Below are 20,560 nucleotides of genomic sequence, written 5' to 3' on the forward strand. Positions count from 1 at the left end.
AACCGAAGTTGATATATGGTGCATTTTAGGTGTTCTCCCCTCCTGTTTTTATTCTAAAATCAACTGCTTGCAAAAAAATAACAAGCCGCATGCCCAGCTTTTGTTGGTTTGCATTTGGGTTTGTGCTGTGAGAGAGGGATCCCTTATTCTTATGCTGTTGCTGGTGCACCCTCTTCTTGCTCATCAGTTCACTCCCCAGTTCATGGCCATGACACATGCTCCTGTCCCTGACAGCATGTGGGGAGAGGTGGGAGTCAGGGCAAGCTCTGCCTCTGGTGCCCCCCACGTGCATTTCGGAGGTGCCCTGGCTGCTGTGCTGCATGGCAGGGGTACCCCTTTCCCTGGCTGCAGCAGCACCTCGCTCCCCACCATGCTCAAAGAGTCCTTCTGGTTTTGTTTTCTTTACTTATTTTTGGCCCTGAGGTTTCCTTCCAGAATAGCTCCAGGGCGTGGAAATAGGATGGTGCAGCCCCGACCACAGCCTCGGCCCCGCGGTGGACACAGGGCAGGATGGGAGCACGCTGCTCTGCTCATTTGCTGCCCTGCAAAAATAATAATTAAATTTGGACATGGGACCCATGTCAGGCTGCACCAGACAGGGACACTCTGACCATGAGGTCTCCATGGGCTTGGGCAATTACATCAAAACTGTACGCAGTGCCCTTGGTGGGCCATGCTGGGTGCAAGCCCACTTGGTTGCAGTGCAAAGCTGGTGCCAGCGGCATGGGACCAACAGCGGGGCTTGGGCACAGCAGCAGCTGCCTGGGGGGTTTGTCACCATCTGCTGTGTGAGGGCAGCAATGCACCCATGCAGGGCTTGGGGAGTGGGCTGCCTGCCTAACCCGCAGCTCACTCACCAAAGCATGTAATGAGCCACACGGCAGTGTACTTGTACACGTTAAAAAACTGATGGGAGTGCAGAAAGGAAACCATTGCATTTGCACACATGGGCGTCATGCTGCACGCCTGCCTCATCGTCTCAACGTGCTCCCAAAAAATGGGTTTTTGCTGCTGTCACCTCTTGGCAGGTGACACCCTGGATGCAGGCGAGCTGTTCCATGTTTTGTTTCCAGCTGTTTATCTACAAAGGCAAGATTATTTTCACGAAGCTGTCAGATTCTGTGATCACTTTTAATAACAGATACCAAAAGCTGCTTTTGGGCAAACAGGTGACCTCTCCAAGCCCTGCTGCCTTGGAGAGCTGGAGTTCTTGCAAAAGCATTAAGACACCAATGCTCCAACCCTGAGATGTGATGCTTTTAAAAATTTATTTTTTATTATTATTATTTTAAATGGAAACATTTTGGATGCGTTTGGCCGACTTCCCTGCTGGTCTCCCTGCATGGTGCTGTGAGGTTGCTGCTGCCGGTGGCCTGCCCAGGCAGCACCCACTCCCTGGCCCAGGAGCTAAACATAGGTGCTGGCTGCGTGAGGCACTTTGGCACACGTTAATTATCCTGGAGCTTTTTAGGGATCTTGGGTGAAATACGTGTTTTTATAGTCAGTTTTCTTTTTTTAAGCAGCCTGGAGCAGCAGCCCTTTAATTACATTAAAAATTGCCTCCCACCAGCCCTCTCTGTTCCCCAGCCCTGATGAAATGTAAGCTCAGAGCTGGGCATGTGCTCACTGCTCTCCTGCACAGGGCAGCCCATGACGGCATGGGGCAGTGGGAAGCAAGGCTGTCTCTGTCCTGTGCCCCCCACATCACCCCCCAGCAGGGCAGCCCCTCCAGCCGCCCCAGCCCCATGGGACTGGGGGAGCGCCGGGTCCCTCACGATGCTGGTGTCTCTCTTTACCGGAGGCTGCTGCGTTGGCATTGGAAAACTGCATGCCGCTTTTTTTTTTTTCCTTTCCTTTTCTTTTTTTTTTTTTGTGTGTGGGTTTTCCTGGCCTGAGGCACCATCTGAAAGCCATGACCAGCTCCAGGCCTCCCTTGTAATTATGGCTCCTCACAGTGACACAATGGGCTTTGAAGCCCATGGGCCAGGCGCAGCTGTGCCCTGTGGCCCTGGGCTTTGCATGGTGGGCACATGGCCCGGCCTGCTGCCAGGGCTGCTGGACCGCCGGGGGGCTGCAAGGGACCTCTCCCTCCCCAAAAGCATGTGATGTGCATGGCGTTTCGTCAGCAGCTAGCAACTCCCCACGATGTACCTGTTGATGTGGTGATGAGCAAGAAGACAAAATAACAACCAAAAAAAAGCTCTTTGTCTTTCTGGTCCTAACCTGGGAATTTGGTTAACTGGAAATCCTTTGCTTCCCAATCAAATGCAGACTCAAACTGGGCTCCCCTGGATGTGGGTGAGGCTTTCAGCAAGCACAGCCACCGGTTTTGAGCAGAAACATGAGTGTTCAGGTCTTCCACTGCCAAGCAGATTTTTCTACCCTAAATAACCATAGTTTTATCACTGGCTAACCTGCACATCATCGACCTGCTTGAAGGTGTGTATTTTCCAGCCCCGCCGTTCCCTCTCTGAGGGTTGTAGGGCTGAAGGCATCAGTTGGGATTTGCAGTTCTCCTCGCCACTGTGGAAAACAAAGCTGCATTTGGCGAGGAGTTGTTCCCCTGAGCTGCTGCAGCCCGGGCACGTGCAGGAGCGGCGAGGGGCCTTTGCTGATGAGTGCAAGGGAAAGAGGGAGCAGAGGTGCACTGGGGAGCTGGGTGGCTGAAATCCGAGCAGGAAACCATAATTATAGGGAAGGGAGAAAGGATGTCCCTGCAGATGTGGGTGCAGGAGGGCAGCCACAGCACCCGCGTGCCCCCATCCCCTGCTATCAGGGGCAGGGCAGGAGGGATGGGCTCCAACCACTGGCTGTATCCTGCCACCAAGGTCCCTGCTGAGTTTCGGTAGCCATGAGGGTGGGTTTTTTGCATTTTTTTGCCCCAGACAGTTATTCTGCTTTGCTGGAGACATGTACAGAGCTGCCGCATTTCAGCTGGGGAATACCTGATTTTGGAGAGCGGGGGGCTGGGCTGGCCCCTGAGTGGGTTTGTGTGGTTCGGGGGGCATGAGAAACGAAGCAGATGTGCATTTTGTAGCATCACTGTGGCAGAAATGGCTCTCAAAGGGGGACTGGTGACACCTGTATCCGAGTCCCGTTTTCCTTCCCTGCCCTTCCCAAGGCCCGTTTCACCTCTACAGGCAGCCTGGAGAGGGACTTGTTTGGATTTAGCCTTTTTTTGTCTAACGGCTGTGCCCAAGTGACTGTGGAGCCGGGCCTTTGAGGTTGGTCTTTTTTGTCTTCTTGAAAAAATAGTGACAGAATTTCCCAAAAAGGGAGCAGACACCCCCCAAGAACCAATTTCCCAATATTTATTTTAATTTAACCCAGAGTGTTATTATACCTCCTGGCCATTCCTCTGAGGCCAGACCCTCAATTAAGGGGCACGGTGCAAACCTCCCCGGGTTTGGCAGCGGCACGGGGCTCTATGTTTGTGCACCAAATCTGCCGCCGTTGAAGTTTGGGGGTTTTCTGGCACACACTTGCAGGCTGGCGTCACTCTGGGCAGGGCGGTGACTGGCTCGGGGGGGGAGGGGGGGCAAAAATAGACCTTATATCCCGGCAGGGCAGTGGCAGAAGGAAATCTGTGCCGGCCAACTCCGTGGGTAGCCATTGGTGCTGTGGCAGGGTAAGCTCGCTGCTGCTTTTCCCAGCTGGGTTGTGCATTGCTGTCTGCTCTTTGTGGAGGGGTGGGGAGGCTCAGCCTGCTGGTGGGGCTGGGTGCTGCTTTTAGTCCTTTCCTGGGTCTGTGGCTTCATGAAGCACTCAGGTGGAGGGCATGAGCATCCAGAGCCTCGCTGCAGGACCAGGGAAGCTAGCTTGTGGCCAATTGTTTTCTAGCCTGAGTTAAATGAAGATGGGGAAACTTCAAGTGCAGATAAATATATCGACTCCCCCCAAATCTCAGCACAGTTGATGGTGGGTTTAGCCGGAGGAAGAGTAGGAAAAAGGAAGGTTAGTGGGCCTGACTGAGCCTGGGGGGATACCGGGAGCATCCCGCCCTGTGGGTAGGCTGGGGCGCCATGGGAAGGGTCGGGCGTGCTCCTTGCTGGGGCCGGGATGGAGGAGGGCAGGCCGGGTTTTTGTGCTTAGCGGGCTGCAGCTCAGACCTGCCCAGAGCCAAGCCTCCCCCCTGGATATGCCTACGGGGGGCTCCTTGCATTGGTGCCTTGCCACTGCTATTTTTGTCAATGGCGGACTGTAGAAGCTGATTATATTCATTTATTTGTTTGCTTATTTATTTTTTCCTCAATGAGGTTAAACTCTCTGTGGTGTAATTCCCAGGGGCGTTGCTCCCTGGGCAGAGCCCAAGCAGGCTGCAGGGCTGTGGGAGGGTGGCCACAGTGGGCAGCACTCCCGCTGGCCGCTGCTGTCGCATCTCCAGCGGGGGTTGGTTTTCCCCACTCACTTGCAGGCCGATGGGGAAGCAGGAGCGAGTAGTCCTGCTCAGGGAAAGCAATGCGTGAGCCCATCAAGAGGTGGCTGGAGATCAGCCTTTCTTCTCCCTGCTCACCCATGTGGACACAAACACCTGTATGGTTTGGTGTAGTGACAGTGCTTTCTAGCTCAAAAGCAAGCCCTTGCCGTGTTTTGCTGTTCCTAGAGAAAGCAGCCATGAGGACTGCCCTGGTCTTCGCCTGCCTGGTGGGGATGGCATGCGCCTTCTCGGTGAGTGCCGGGCAGTGGGGGGATGCCCCAGCCTCGCTGGAGCTGGTGTGGGGTGCGTGCCAACCCAGCCTTTCCCCCAGGTCAAGAGCTGGTTGCGGCAAGCCAAGTCGGACGACTCGGAAGAAAACGCGGTAGGCTCTCTCCCCACCCTGCGTGCCCAGCCCCATGCAGTGCTGGCCTTGAGGACGAGGACATTTTGGCCACTCCTGTACCCAAGCCCCCAGACTGATGGGATTTACCTCCTTCTTCCTCGGGCAGGTGTTCAAGAACAGGCACCGGTATTACCTGTACAGATACGCCTACGTGCATCCCCTGCAGCGACGGTACCAGGTGGGTGCTTTGGAGGGGCTGCTGATGCTTTGCCACCCACCAGATGCAGAGATACTGGCCCAAATGAGACAGGGGCATGGTCTGCACCCCGTCTGCCAGTGGCCTGCAGGGCTGGGCTGAGACTGTTGTGCTTGTGACACCAATGGAGACCTGCCAGCCTGGCTACAGCTCGGTTTTCCCTCTCCTTAGGGCAGTGACTCATCAGAGGAAGAGGGGGACGGCTCGGAGGAGGAGGAGGAAGGGGGGGTGAGTACAGCAAACCAGCAGCCTGCAAAACAAATATGGGAATTTGGGAACTTTCTTTGGTTTTGTAGTCTCTGCTCATCAGCATTTGTGGCCACTGACCGCCCACAGCCTTGCACTCTGGATGCAACTGGATTTTCTACTCTGGGCTTTATTTTATTATTTTTTGTATATTTTTTTCCTTTTTCTTCTTTTTTTAAAGAGGGTGGTTGAGGGATGCACCAAACAACCCTGAGACAAACTTTCCAGGTTTCCATTTTCAGTGGCTCAGAAAGGAGCAGGATGGGCCAAAGGGCAGAAGCAGGGAGGCTCACCCATAAGGCAAAAGGCGCACTTAGGGACTCCTCTTACCTTCCCCTTTCAGGGTGCGTTGCCTCCATAGTGCTGATAAAATTGCTATGGAAAATACAGTTATGCTCTGCATGCGTGCATGTGGAGAGACACAAACTGATGCTATAATGGGAAATGCATGTTTGTATCAGCCCAGCCAGTAACACTGCTCCTGTCTGCTGGGTCAACATGAGCTTGGGCACTGCTGCATTTGCGAGAGTCACCCAGGTCCAAAATTAAACACCAGTGATTACAAAGGTCTCTTGTGCCTCACCGGGCTGCAAATGCTCAAAAATAATCCAGCAGTCTCAGGCACACAGGTGCTTTGAGACAGGGATCTGGCACGCCTGGAAACCGATGTGTCAGGTCTAATCACATCATTTTTTCAATATTTTTTTTTAATTTAATGATTTGAATGCTAATTTCAGGGGTCTTTTTAACAGGAGTGTAAGCCTGGGCATCTGGTCTTAAAACCCCCTTTGGAGGCCCACCTGGGGCTGGGGTGCAGCATGAGGTGTCCCCTGTCCCTCAGGCACCTCTGCCAGCCCTGCACCTCCCTGCAATTTGCCCCTTTCTGCCTGTTGCTCTCCCCTACCACTGTGATCACTAGGGATAACTTTGAGTAGTGGGATGAGACAGCCAAAGGGGGAATTTCATTCCCAAGGAAGAAGTTCAGTGATATACAAGAATACAGCCGCTGTTCGGGGCTGCCTCTTTCTTTTCAAGGGCACTAGAGCAGTGGCTGTTCCCGGGCAGGGATGCTGTGTGCCTCCACTGGCAGGGGGTGGTCAGCAAGATAAATCATGATGAAAGGCCCCAAGGTCAGTTATTGGTATGTAAAGAGCACCATTATGTCAGCTGCTAGATGGGGGGGATCACTCCCATCAGCACAGCCGGCTGCACCATGCAATTTGGTGACTCCTCCAGTGGAGAGGAAAACAACCTGGGTTTTGTCTGGCATCAGATGCACCCATATTTTAAGTGTCTGAGTTGGCCCAAAACGCCAGGGTGACCGTCCTTGGTCTTGGCGCACAAGCAGCAGGGATTGCCCAGGGCAGTGATGGCAGTGACCCGACATCTTCCCCGCCACAGTTGGGTTCATTTGCCGGTAGCAAGGTCCTCCTCCTCCCAGGCTGGGGACAGGGTGAGCTGCCCCACCAGTTCCTCAGTGGTTGCTGCAGGCTCTGCTTGCATTTGGGTTATTCATTGCTTTTTTTAGTGGCATGGGCTGCCATGCACCCTGCTGAGAGACCCACTCGGCTGTGTGGTGTCTGGGCCTGAGTGGTGCTAATGGCTTATTGCTGGTGGGGTTCAGGCTCACACCTGGCTTTGAGGCGTCACACTCTCACCAGCTATCTATACCTGGTGTGTAGCGTGTCTGCATGTAGTGTGCCTGTGGCTTTCTCTGGGAGAGGTAACTTCAAAAGCAAACCTTTAGATGCTTTGTAAAGCAAAATGTGTAGCTAGAATGGGAACACCCGACTCCAGCCACCACCACTTAATTGCATGGCTTGGGCTGCCCTGCTGCAGCTTCTCGATTTCAGCCTGGGGCGAGACCCGTGGGAAAGCATGAAATTCGGAGCAGCGCCCAAACACCACGCGGGGGTGCTGCATGCCCCCCTCGTTGCTGGGAGGGCTGCGCTCCACTCCCGCTGCTGACCACCTCCGCTCCTGCTGCTGACCACCTGCCCCGTCCTCTCCCTGTCCCTGCAGGAGCCATCCCATGCTGGCACTGAGGCAGCTGGCCACCCCGCCAGAGCAGCCCACAGGGACAGCCAGGGCGGGCTGGGAGGAGACGTCGCATTCCCCCAGCAGGTGTGGCCTGGGGGGCTGGAGGGGAGCACCCGTGGGCAGGGTATGTTCGTTGCATGCTCACTTGCACCCATGGGATGCCCTGCACCCCCCTGCTTGCGGGTCTGCTGCGCAAGATGCCCACAGCTGGGCCAAGCTGTGGGCATTAACCCGGCAGGAAGTTCGGAAGGGGCACCCCAAAAAGGCAGCTTTGCCATGCAAGGTGCGGGGGGGTTGCTCAGCTGTGCCCACGCCTGCCCCATGCCATGCGGCACTGAAAAGCTGCAACCTCCCGACAACCAACTAATGCTGTGTTATTTTCCCTCCCACCAGGGCAAGGACTGCCAAGGGCCCCTGAAGGGGAGCAGGAACAGCGCTGCTGGCAAGGGGCGCGACTCCGAAAATGAAGACAGCGACGAGAATGAGGAGGAGGAGGAGGAGGAAGAAGAGGTAGCCGAGAACGAGAATGGTGTCAACGGCACAAGCACCAACACCACCGAGGGGGCAGACGGACCTCACGGCAACGGCACGGCGGTGGCTGAGGAGGGTACCGGTGCGGCCGAGGAGGAGGAGGAGGAGGAAGAGGAGGAGGAAGAAGAGGAAGAGGAGGAGGAGGAGGAGGAAACTGAAGCCACCACCGTGGCCAGCACCACCGGCGAAGAGGGGCTGTCCCAGGTGACCACCACGGAAGACGGGGGACCCACGGACGCCACCACAGCCGGGGAGCAGTGGGAGTACGAGGTGACAGCAGGGGGCCACGGCCGGGGGGACGAGGGCACCACTGACAGCAGCTACGGGGAGCAGGACGAGTACGCCCGCGGGGACAGCTACCGGGCCTACGAGGACGAGTACGGCTACTACAAGGGGCACGGCTACGACGTGTACGGCCAGGATTACTACTACAGCCAGTGAGCGGGCGGGGGGGCGGCCCCAGTGCTGCCCCCCGCCTGCCCCATCCCACTCAGGAACGTGCATCCAAAGGCTCACCGCAGCTGCTGCGGGCCAGAGGGGATGCCAGGTAGCTTGCGGTGCGCACCGGCTCTGTCCCAGGCTTTCTTTTGTATCTCGCAAAGCGAAATGAAATAAAGCAACCGAACTGAGCTTGTTGGTGACAAAGGGTTTGCTGCCGAATTTGCTGGGGTCAGCAGGGCAGCACGGCGCTTAGTGGGCTGAGGGGCTACAGGTGCTCATGCTGCTCAAGGGTGAATCTCTTTAGTCCAGCTCAGATACACACAAAAGGAGGGAGGAACAGAAAGACTGTAGAGTCCCTTCTGAAAAATGGAAGGGCATTTTTAGGTCACTGCTGTGGGATTACTGCCGCATCTTATGTAGAGTTGACATCAATTTGCAGTATGTGGGCGATGATAACTTTACTGCGTCTTCCACTCCTCGGTAGCATGCGTCCTGTGTCTTGACCACACACCAGGCAATACTAATAAAGGTAAAGGCATTACTTTCTCTTGCCATGCATCAGAGGTAGATGCACACCCCTGTAATGAGAGCTTTGCTTCCGCATCCCTGTGCCAGGCATGCGGGTCCCACCGAGGCCAGGCACCTCGGACATGTGTTTCAGACACCGGCACTGCAGCCCAAAATGGTCCACGTGTCTTCCTGCCACACAGCCTCGTCCTCAGGGCAAGGTAGGGCTGTCACAGTGACAGCGGTGTGTCCACTTGCCTCCTGCATCAGGGATGTGGATGCCCAGCTTGGGGTCCCCAGGATCCCTGCCCAGAGTCACCTCCCCGTGGGAGCATGGCCCCAGCCAACTGGGCATCAGCACCAGGGATGGGGAAGGACTAAATCCCACTGGGTTCCAGGCAGGTGCCCCCATTTAGGAAAAGCGATGGCCCTCACGCACAGGTTACAGCAGGTACCACGCTCTCCTCGCACTCCTGGAAAGCAAACCTGTGTTCAGCTGCTGATATAGGTCCCACTGCAAAACTAGTTTCTATTCTTGCAGCAGCAAGCTGCTGGCTGCTATACAAAACCAGCCTCCGTGTGCCAAAGCCGGGCTGCAGCTGCTGGGGTGGAAGGGAATGCTGCCTGCAGGGTGGGCACCCCCGGAGCCAAATCCCTACAGCGGCACTGGGGAGCCCTGCACGTGCTTGCAGCTGGCAGGGGGGACATGAGAGCCCCATCGTCCACATCCCCAGGGGGTGCCCAAAGACGTCAGGGAACCAGCACAGACAAAGGGCCCTGGCACTGCTGGGGGCTGGGTCCCGCTCCCACGGGGTGCCCAGCCTGGCCCTGTGTGCGTCAGCCCCCCCAGGCACCCGGCCAAAGCTCTGCTGCCCCAAGCCAAGGCACACTGGCCGGCTGATCCAGTACCTGCAGGGCAGCACCTGACTGCGGCTCCATGGCTGGGGGGAAAGGGCAAGTTTCCTCCTGGCTCTGAGATCTGCTTATGCCTCAAGCCAGATGCTGATGGTTTAAGCATTTCTGGCATTAATGCAGCGGTTGTGCCTGCTCCCCAGGTTTGGGTTGGGGCAGGGTGGCGGGTGGGATGGAAGCTATTGTCACCATCACCGCAGTGAGCGGCTGAGCCAGGCTGGCCGCAGCAGGGGGAACCCCCCTTGGCATATGCGTAGGCGACCAGCAATACCACCAAAGCTAGAGGGAGGCAGGAGGAGAGTACATACATTGTGTACATCCTCATAGCACCTTCCCACAGCAAAGGTGGGCTCGAAGGGACCTGTGCAAGCAGTGCATGAAAAAAATCTTTTTTTTTTTCTTTCTTTTTTTATCACTCTTCTATTTTGCACTTGCACAGGGCTTAGCTCAGGGTGGTTGACGTTGAAACCCAAAAAGCAAGTGTCAGAGGCTACAGCGTGGTGGCAGCTCTCAGTCTGGCCAGCACTGCCCTGCGGTGCCAGTCATGGCCGCAATCGGGCCGGGCTCAGTGTATCGCCCTTCCCTTTCTGCAGCCCTGCTGGTTTTCCCATGTCAGTCATGGTGAGCATGGAACGACCCGCTGCACCCCTCTTATCAATAACTGGGTTGGATGTGTGCCACACTAAGATCTGCACTAATCATCGAGCAATTTTGCCTTCAGAACAGATATTTATAAACCATGCTTTCTGTTTATCCAGCCAGGTGGAACATTTGATAGCTGTCTTCCACCACAAACACATTTTTAGCTGGAAATTACTCCCCCTGGTTATCTGCGGGCGCTGCCAGCCCTGACAAATGTCCCTGGGCAGGAGCTGATTGGCTTTGCGCGCCCCGGGCCAACTTTAAATTTCAGCAAAGTGGGCACAGCCTCCACGGTCTGCCGCTGGGACTTGCCTCCGACAGCGAAAGGTAATTTTCTTACCTAGTTTGCCTTCTCTGTCTCTCCCCAGCCCTTCTGCTCTGCCCTCCCTGAGCAGGGCATCTCCTGCTTTCACTCTGAGCAAGCCACGGTGGGGATGGGGAGACGACCTGAGCCTCAGCTCTGTGCATCTCTGCATCGTGCTCTCTTGAGCCTAAGTTGTTTTGTACTGCTGATCCTTGTGCCTGAATTTCCTTCCGATGGTTTCTGTAGCAAGGCTTGCATGGCTGAAAATAGTCTCCGTGCTGGACCTGTGAGCCCAAGCCAGGGTGGATGGGTGAAATGAGAATTATTAGCCAACAGAGCTATTGTCTCCTGCCACTTATCAGTGCTGTTGAAAACAGCGTGCGAGTTTCTTAATTCAGACTTACAACTGTATGGCTTAGCCTGCAGCAGTTTTGGTGGTCATTTAGTGCAAATACCCACCCAAGCTGCTTTGACAGAGTGAGTTAAGAAGCTTTAGCACCTGGTGTCGGAGCACCCACTTGATGCTGCGGGCCATGCACACGTCCTTGCCTCGCTGCTGTATGCACATGGTGAGAGCATCCCCTTTGCTGCGAGGAGTGCAGAGAGGCAGAGTGATGCCGAGGGCCACTGCAAAGGCTGGGGAAAGCTGGGGTCACTGGATAACCCCACTGCCGTGGGGGCTTTGGGACAGCAGGAGCTTGTGGGTTGCTGCTGACCGGCACTGTTGGGGACCACAAGTCCCAGGAAGACAAACTCCAGTGATGCTTCGCTTTGTGCCCCCAGGAGCTGCCCAAGATGCAAACAGCCCTCGTGTGCCTGTGCCTGTGCCTGCTCAGCACAGCCCTCTCAACACCCGTGAGTATGGCTCTCCCCAGCTTCCCAGTGTAACGCCAAAAGCATGGGGTGTACCACCCACTGTACCCCAGCATGTTTCAGCAGCAGGAAAAGATGAGTTGTACGTGCATATAGCACCTCTGGGGCTTGGGGCGGGGGGCGGGGGATGTTGAGGTGCTGGCGCAGAGGTGAACCCAGCAGGAAAAATATATATTAGCACTGAGGTGCCTGAGCATGTCCCTCTAATTTAGCAGTTAGGGCATTGTGCAAGGGCCGGTCTGGGTCGCTGTAACTCTTCCCCTTGATTTCTGCTGATTTGGGATCTGCTCAGAGCTTTTGGCCTGGGAACAGCCCAAGCGGAGCCACAGGAAGGGAGGCACAGGGAGGATGCTCACCTTACCCACATGGATAACAGGGGTCGGAGGGGTGCCTGCAATTATATTCCAGCTCTCCTAATGTGAAATTTGGACAGATATAACTGAAACAAAGGGCTAACTAAGATAAATATAATAGCAGTAATTTTTGTCCTGCATAACTGTTGCCCAACATACTAAATACACAGCTAGAGTAAAAATCTGCTCCTAGTGAAAGCTTGCTTTTCCAGCAGGGTAAGGAGGAGGGAAACCATGTCTTCCCTGAGGGCTGGGCCCCTGCCACATGTCCTTTAGCCCCCAGGGCAAGCTTGCACAACAGGGTCTGTCACAGGGCAGCATGGGGGAAGGCAATAAATCAGCGCAGATTTGCTTTTCAGACAGGGGCACAGAAGAGAGACGGTTAATACTCTGCTGCATAACCGGGGCTGTAATCCAGCCTTTGACATTGTTCACAAACAATGGAATAAGCCGAGAATATTTAATACACTGGGGTCTATTTCCGCCCCTTTCAGCTGGGCTTGGGGTGCTTCAGTGGCTGATTTTGCTGAGACCGGAGGGGGCTCCCCTCCATGGGGCCCTCTTCCCCCTCTGGCATGTAGGGAATGCCCCAAAATGGCTTGGTGGGGCTCACAGGATGCTCCCACCTCCAGGTCTCCCATCCCTGAGGGATGCACTGGCCAATACATCCCAAAAGATGCCAGGATAATCAGGGGAAGCCAGAAGCTTGCAAGCATGTACAGAAACCTGGCTGCGAGGGCACAGGTGTTGCTGCTCAGTTGCCCAGTAAACACTGGGAATTACCACCAGTTAACCAGCTCCAGGTTCCCATTGCAGTCAGATCCCAGCCCTAAGTTGGAGCATTGTGGTGTGAGCAGTGGTGCCATGTATTAAAACTGCTCTGCAATAAAAGTACCCTGCAGCAGAATCCAGTAAAAGGGTATTTGCAGACCAACAATATCCTATTAGAAGTATCATGCAATGCAAGCATGCTGTAGCAGAATTTGCAATACTTTTCAGACCCTAGAAATGGGTTTTTGACCTTTCTTATTGCTGGCTTTAAGGTGGCACCCCAGATAGTGCCCAGAAATTTATTGGCTTATCAACACATTTTTCCCACCCTTCCCTGGATGCCGTGGCGTGCTTATCATGCTGGGCAGGGCAGGTGGCTGGCAGCAGGCATTGGCAGCTGCCTGGATGCTGGGACAGCGTTTGACACCTCGGCTCTCACGTGTGTTTTGCTGCCCACAGGTGCCGCCACCGCTGCCTGGGAGAGCTGCCGGGAACTGTGTGGGACAGCACCGGGTACGTCCCCCCCACCCCATCGAGACTCCGTGGGGTGCTCTGCACCGGGGGCGCAGGGAGGAAAAGCCACTTTTGGAGGGAACCCCAGTGAGCCACAGAAAGAGACCAGTGGTCCCCTTGCATCCGAGCAGCCCTTATGAAGAGCAGGGGAGGGGAAAGCTGTGATGTGCTCAGGCGAGGGAAGGGCTTCCCCCACCGGCCCTGGCTGCTCATTTGCCCCTGTCCAGCCCCAGAGCACAAATGCTTTGTGCACCCACAGGTGAGGCTGTAAAAGTCCCAGGTCCAGCTGATATGGGGTTTTTTCAAGGTGTATTGGTGTAAAATGCATCAATAGCAAAATTCAGATGAGTAGTGTGGAAGAAAATGCATGTTTTTGCCTATTGGAAGCCAGCTACTGTCCTTCCAGCACTTCAGTCACTGTCGGTCCCATCACTCATGTCTGATGGGCCCATCAACCAGGTTGTTTATTCAAGCCATAAGCTACCTTGCACAAAAAACCCCACAGCTCCTGAAAGCAAGCAAAGGCAGAAAACAAGCCCGAGGGGAAACCAAACCCCAGAGCCCAGGAGGCGAACACACATGCCCTGCCCAGGTCCCTGCCCATGCTGGCAACCACAAGGTGGTGGGAGCTACTGCCTGCCCTGGGCCCCCAGCGGGTGCTGGTGGGACCCTGCTGCGATGCCAGGCACAGCAAGGGAAGCTACTGCCATAGCACTTAATAAGACAGTTGTGGGGTTTGGTTATTTTCTTCCCCACCAGATACTGCTGAAAGGCTGCAATGCCAAGCATGGCTTCTACGTTTTCAAATACGTCTACTCATTTTTGACGCGGAGGAACCAGACGCAGATAAAGGTGAGGAGGCGGTCAGGCATCACAGCAGGACCCGAGCTTGGCTGCGGTGCCCCAGGCAGCCAGCAAGTGCCGGGGCTGGCCCTGACGTCTTCCTTGTGTGTATTGCGCAGAAGGAAGAGGCCGACAGCCAAAGCACCGTCCCTGGTCACCAGCTGGGTGAGGACAATGCCAGGCAGGGGTCGACAGAGGATGGGGCAGCCCCAGAGCGAGGTGACAACGGCAGCACTGATTCAATGGAGAACGGGACTGGCCTCAAGCCCAAAAACCGCAGTGCCCCAGGCATTGGCGGGGATACTCTCAGTCCTCACCTGGGCACCAGCACACGAGCGCGTGGTGGTGTCGGCGTCGTGGGTCCCACCCTGGCCAGCTCAGAGGGCAGCGGCGATGTGGATTTGGTGGTTGAAGTTGATGGTGGTGTTTCCATTGTCCCCCAGGGAAGACACCCCAGCGAGGCCTTGGCAGGGAACAGGTCTGGTGTCAGGAGTGAGGACAGGGACAATGGTGCCCCCAGGGAGGTTCCAGTGGAGGGGGCCACGGCAGCCGGGAGGGAGAGGGCCCTCGCCACTGGAGGGGCTGGGGACGAGGGCAGCGGTGAGGCCACCGTCCCTGGCCAAGGGCAGGAGGGCGTCACGCAGGGCACAGGGATGGGAGGCGCTGCTCTTGCCTCCGTCACCGAGAAGATGGAGGATGTCCAAGTTGACGCCGAAGGTGTGGATGAATACGCTTACATCCCCGACTCGGGCAGTGTCACCATCACCCCTGGGAAGGTGGGCAGCACAGTGAGGGCCACCAGCTTCACCCAAATCTCTCCGGACAAGGACGATGAGATCAATATCTTCATTGGGAGGGCCAACATCCACGTGGGAGAGCAAGAAACCACCCAGGCTGGTGCCACTGTTGGCAGCAAGGATGATGGCATCCCCGCTGCGGAAACCAGCAGCTCCCTGCCCAGGCAGGGCATCACTGCGGCACACAATGGTGATGACGATGATGGCATCCCTGCTCGTGGGCAGCCTGAAGGACCAGCCACCACAGCCACCTCGAGCCATGGGGACAACGTCACCAGCAGCCCCGGGGACGGCCGTCCCACAGGAGATGATGAGGATGGTGCCACCACCATTGATGATGGAGAAGGACCGGTGGCCCCTGGCCCCTGGAAGGCTGCTGCTGATGACGTTACCATCCCCGTGGGGGCTGGCATCCGTGGGAACGGTGATGATGAGCCGAGAGGTGAGGGGCAGAGGTTCAAGGGGAGGCCGGGCCGCCTGGCTGTCACCACCCCCCGCCAGGGGAGTGAGGAGGAGGACGCTGCCACTGTCCCAGCTGAGGAGGCCAGCATCCACCTGGGAGCCACCATGGCCTCTCCTGGGGTGAGCGAGGGGGACTGCACCACCGCCCTGGGGATGGCCGGTGGCCGCAAGGCAGGAGAGAGTGCTCTGGTGGGGAGAGGGGGGAGTGGGGAAGTGGAGCCAGCCACCCCCCAGCCCCTTGAGCAGGGACAGCCTGGGGTGGGTGTAAGGGTCCAGCCGGGGGGAGCGGAGCTGGACAAGCCACCCAGGATGGACAAAGCGCCGTCCCCACGCGGGAAAGCCAGCAGCCGAGCATCAAGCGGGGCCCAGGCAAGGGCTGGAGGCCATGGCAGCGATGCCGGGAGCAGGCCACGTGCCACTGAAGCAGGGGGCAGCCTCCCTCCACAGGCAGGGCAAGCCGGGGGTAGCGTGGCAGTGGGCGAAAGCCAGGAGCAGGGGCAAAGTGGCGAGGCCGGGGTTGCGGTGGTGGGGGCCAGGGTCGGCCGCCTCCCTGGGCACCGTGGCAGGAGGCCGGGGGCTGGGGCGCCAGGGGCGTTCGCAGTGCTGGGCCGCAGCAGGCAGGTGGACCAGGTGAAGCGCGCTGACGAGCTCCACTTCCGTGAGCGGGCCTTTTACGCTCTTGGCAGGGCAGGGGGCAGCCCCCGCAGCCCCTACGCAGGCCTCGGGAGTGCCGACAGCAGCCAGTCCTCCGAGGGGGAGCAGGGCAGCCGCAGCGACAGCCGACAGTGGGGAGCCCCGGGGCACCCCCACGGCCACTGGAGCCGGGGGACCCTCTGAGGGGCTGCTGGTGTCCTCCCCAGCAGGCTCCAGCAGTGGAGTTGGGGGGGTCCCACGTGTCATCCCCCCCAACACCCCCGCTGCGGGCACTGCTCTTGTCTGGGTGAGGGGCACCCTGCACAGTGCTGAGGGTCGCGCGGTGCTTCGCAGCCCAGGAGCCAAAAATCACTGGTTCATGCAATCCTGCTGTTAAATTGAGGGGGGGACTGCGTCCAGTGCTGCGACAGTGATGCATGGGTTTGCTGTGCTAGACAGCCATGTTACAGCAATTGTGCTACACGGCATAGGGTAGCATTGTTCATGCACTGATGCGAAGCAAGTAACTAAATGGTGAGAAAAAGCCTCTGTCCTCATGGTTTCACTTCCAGTCTAAGTGAGAAATAAAGGCATTTCTGTACCCAAGGCTCTGCTGACTTTGGTGTTTGCAGTGGGACTTCAGGCAGCTGCTTTGCCGTGAGCAGTGTGCTGCGGGGGGGCTGGTGCCTGGGCACAGGGGGGTTTCTGGCCCCAGCGCATGCCTGGCCCAGCCATCACCTCTGGGGCTGCAATTTGGCCAACTGGCCCCGCACATCCCTCCCTTGGGGTATCAAACCCCACTGGCTCCTGCCCAGGGCCACCCACCTCCCTGGGCAGTTTGTCCTTGCTGGGGAGCCCCACAGAGCATCTCCCCCCTTGGTTTGTCCATCTCCTGCAGCGAGAAATCCCCATCGCACCCTCCAGCACATTGCTGGGGCACTTACTGGCCCCACTGCCCTTCCCGCAGTACAACACCTTGGCTGTGCCACCGCCATTCCCACCGCTGGCCCCCACACGTGAGCCACGCTGGGCTTCGACATGCTGGAGCCACGCCGCCAGTGGTGCCCGAAGTTAATCACTGTTTATGTGATTGCAGGTTGCTTTTTCTGTCTGAGAAGCTGCTAAAATGGGTGCGCTTGGCAGCGCGCCAGAACAAATGGCATGGTGGGAGCAGCGTCAAGCCTCGCGGAGAGAGGTGCCACCCTCAGCACACACAGGACGGGACTCCCTGCTGGTGCTGCACCCATGCAGGGAGAGAGGGTGGGAGAAGCTACGATGACAGTGATGTACCTGCAGAGCACCTCCTCCCCTGCCCTTTGCACGGCCATATGCAGAGAAAGGGCAGGTCCCATTTCGGGCCATAGACTTGGTTCTTAGGGATCGTGCATGGGTGATTGATGCTGGGACCACCAGGACAAGGATAACACTCCATATCTCATTGGTGCTATCAGTAGCACCAGCTGTCAGAGCTCTGCCTTGCTAGAGCTCATGCTCTCCAGTGGAAAGGATCAAAAAATTGCATGTGCCCACTACAACCCACACCAGGGCATCAGGCCCCGGTGCCCCCAGGGCAGCTGTGCCAGGCAGCCTGGTGCTGGAGCTGTGGGGACATGGAGGTTTAAGCAGCCTGGGGCAGGGGTTTGCCTGCAGCTTCCCAGGTGTGGGGCAGCATTCACAAGACCCCCAAAGACTCAGGGACCTCCTGTGCCAGCCCAGCCGGCTCAGAGTGAAAGGGGCCACAGGACTGCTGGCAGCCTGGGCTGGGCAACTCGCCCCCGGAATTGCCACAGCAATGTCACACCCCAAGTCTGATGGACCATGGCAATGCTCCAGGGAGCTTGGGCTTGGCGTATGCCATTGCCTGGCAAATGAAGGGGTTGGTTTTGGGGTCTCACTGCTGGCAAGGATGGGAACTGGTGGGTTTGCAGCCCCATGAGGACCCCAGCATGGTGTCCAGCCACCTCCACCCCCAGTCCTGACGGCATCCTTGTCCACGCCATTAAGCAACATCCATAAGCAAGGCCTGGGCACCATCTAGTGGAATAAAAAGCCTTTTGCTGGGAAAGTTTTGTGCCTGTTGACTGATGCCCAGCTCTGCTTGGTGCCGGGACAGGCACTGCTGCCCTCTCGCCCCTCTGCTTCCCCAAGCTCCTGGAGAACCCTGAATGAACAGTGAGTTCAGGTATAAAACTGGCTAGTTCAGGTATAAATGGCATAAATTTATAAAACAGCACTACCTCCTTGCACAGCTGCTGTTAAAGCACCTGGAAGTTTTGTGTGGTGACTCTGGCTCTACATCCTGGGGCACGCAGCATTTTGGGGCACGCAGCATTTTGGGACCCCAAGCCTCCTCCTCACCACCACCGAGGTGCCTGGCTCTGCTTTTCCAAAACTCGGTTGCCAAAGAGCACAAGTGACCACTGAATGGACAAACTGCAAGTTTCCCGAGGAAAGGGTTTTCCTGGAGTATTGGAGCAAAGCAGGGAGGTGGTTTTTCCTTGCAGTGAAGGCTGGGCTGATGAGCACTGGTGAGGTGGGAGCTGGCAGGGCGGCTCACTGCCACACCTCACACCCCGACATCCACAGCAAGCTTACGGCTGGGCTAGAGGTGGCCATCAGGTCTGGGAGGTGTTCCTCTGTGGCTCTTTGGTCTTTGGCTCTGCTGAGCTTGTATTTTGGGGGAAAACTTTAATTTAGATCATTAATATATATGCATTTACTTCCTGTTCGCATGTGCTGTTTTTGTTTTTTTACTGAAGGGCAGCAGTGATTTATCAACAGGCGTTTCTTCATGTGTAGACAGTAGAGGCTCTTGCTGAAGTGCTTCAGGGTCTCTCATCCAGCCCTGTGAGTAGACCCAAATGAAGAGTGATATGCACACTAGAGTACTTTCTGGGGGTACAGAAGTGGAAAGAAATTGTCCCTAAAAATCCCAGCTTCCCTTACAAATACTAATTGTGGGGATGTGGCCAGGTGAGTATGGGTGGTTGTTTATTCAAGTAAATGTCATGCTTAGAGGAGAAACATCTGCTATTGTGGGCTATCACTGATTTCTAGTGCCTAAAAGCCCTTGCACATGAGGTGCAGAGGGTTTTCTGCAGCAGCTGTAGGAGTGGAAACCCCTCAGATTTTGCAAAAGTGGATTTCTGTTAACATCGCTTTTGCACGCAGGCTGAGCGTGTGCAGTACTGGAAAAAGCAGGCTCTGGATGAAAAGGGGGTCAGCCCCTTCATGACTCAGGCAAGCCAGATGAGGGGAGGATGAGCTGTGACCCCTAATTGGGGATTGCCACAGCAGGCCAGCTGGGCAAGGCTCAGGTCAGGTGCTTTCCCCAGATCACACACAGCTGCAAAGGTTTCCCAGTGATGTATCTTACAGCAGCATCCTCATTAAGGAAACATGCTGAACCCAGCCTTTGGGTATTCAGCCCCTTGGGGAAGCCTCCTTATTTCTTCCAGGATAGCAGCAGCTGGCTGTGAGCTGCTCCTTGTCCTAGGTACTGGTACCAGCCTCTTTGCAAACTCACCCCCAGCCCTGCCTGGGGGGCTGTTGGTGCCAAGGCCATTGGAGCAGGAAGGGAGCAGCATCTTGTGCTCCTGGCTGTGGGGCTGGCAGCACTGCAGGTACCAACACCAGCAGCGGGATGTGAGAGGGGGTGTGTCTCCCTGGGTTTGCTCGGCAGGGAGGAAGCAAGGGCCAGCCTGCACTGCACTGCCTTTCCTGAGCTCTCCTGCCTAGGGCAGGCTTTTACCTGGGCAGGTCAGGGACTGGGAACCTGACTGACTCCCCAGGGCCTTTGCTGTAAAGAGAGGAGGGGGATGATGAAAAACACTAAACCTTTGCTAGATGTTTTAAAAATAGTTCTCTTTGTAATTACTCTTTGTGGTTTTATGCCTTGTGGCTGCATCAGGGCTTATATGATGAAGTGAGCTGCTCTGCCATGTGTGTGTTCAGTATGCTGCAGCTGGACCTCATGTGGCCATGGGCTTGTGGGTGCCTTGCAGACATCCTTGGCTCCCTGGGCATGGTGGGTGAATTATCACCTCTCTTCACCATCGAGGTCTGTAACGTGGCCTCAGTCACCTCCCAATGCTTTGTTAATCTCATGGTGATGATGCTGTAACCTAGGTAATTAGGAACCTGTTGCCCTGGAGCCATAAGTCTAGAGGACTTTGAGCCCTTGGACAAATAGTGCAAATGTACATCAGTGGGGTTTTGGAAAATGGTTATTAACATTCAGCCTGTTTCAGCTCTTAGAGGATACAGAGGCATTTTTATAAAGTGAAGGGCTTGCACCTGCCTTGCGTTGTGACTTGTATAGCCCTGCTGAAATGAGAATTAAACCATCTTTTCTCTTAGGGAAAAAAGTGCTTTTTCCCTAATAAGGTGGGTGTGGAGGGAAGAAAAATTCAAGCTTTTGTGAAACTGTAAAAAGCTAGTGGAGGCTTCTGTATGCAGCTCCAGGTACTGATATCAAGTTCCCCAGCCTTTAGGGGAAATTCCCCTTTTTGGGGAATTTTTGCCACCACTTTCCTCCCCTTGCTAGTGCTCACAATCCTTGGACCAGTCCAGTTCAAAACTTGGAAATGCTCCCATAGATTTTGGGGGGGACACTGACCCAGCTCAGTGCAGTGCCGTGGCTTGTGGACTGTGGTGTGCAGGGTGACTGTGTGAAG

General features: G+C 56.2%; 2 protein-coding genes across 2 annotated transcripts; both read left to right on the forward strand.

The window, feature by feature from the left end:
* The first annotated feature begins 4,608 nt into the window (after positions 1-4,608).
* On the forward strand, positions 4,609-8,455 carry IBSP (integrin binding sialoprotein). Its single transcript, XM_075499299.1, has 6 exons — positions 4,609-4,668; positions 4,749-4,799; positions 4,927-4,998; positions 5,188-5,244; positions 7,288-7,386; positions 7,696-8,455. The coding sequence occupies exons 1-6, from the start codon at positions 4,615-4,617 to the stop codon at positions 8,272-8,274; spliced, it is 912 nt and encodes a 303-aa protein (XP_075355414.1). The 5' UTR covers positions 4,609-4,614; the 3' UTR covers positions 8,275-8,455.
* Positions 8,456-11,434: 2,979 nt separating this feature from the next.
* Positions 11,435-20,007, forward strand: MEPE (matrix extracellular phosphoglycoprotein). The gene is made up of 8 exons (XM_075500517.1): positions 11,435-11,494; positions 13,096-13,149; positions 13,909-14,001; positions 14,112-16,036; positions 16,852-17,079; positions 17,692-17,760; positions 19,381-19,507; positions 19,795-20,007. Exons 1-8 carry the CDS (start codon positions 11,435-11,437, stop codon positions 20,005-20,007), a joined length of 2,769 nt encoding a protein of 922 aa, XP_075356632.1.
* Positions 20,008-20,560: the final 553 nt, after the last annotated feature.

The sequence above is a fragment of the Mycteria americana genome, chromosome 4 (genome assembly GCF_035582795.1).
Source record: "Mycteria americana isolate JAX WOST 10 ecotype Jacksonville Zoo and Gardens chromosome 4, USCA_MyAme_1.0, whole genome shotgun sequence".
In the NCBI taxonomy this organism is placed as follows: Eukaryota; Metazoa; Chordata; class Aves; order Ciconiiformes; family Ciconiidae; genus Mycteria; species Mycteria americana.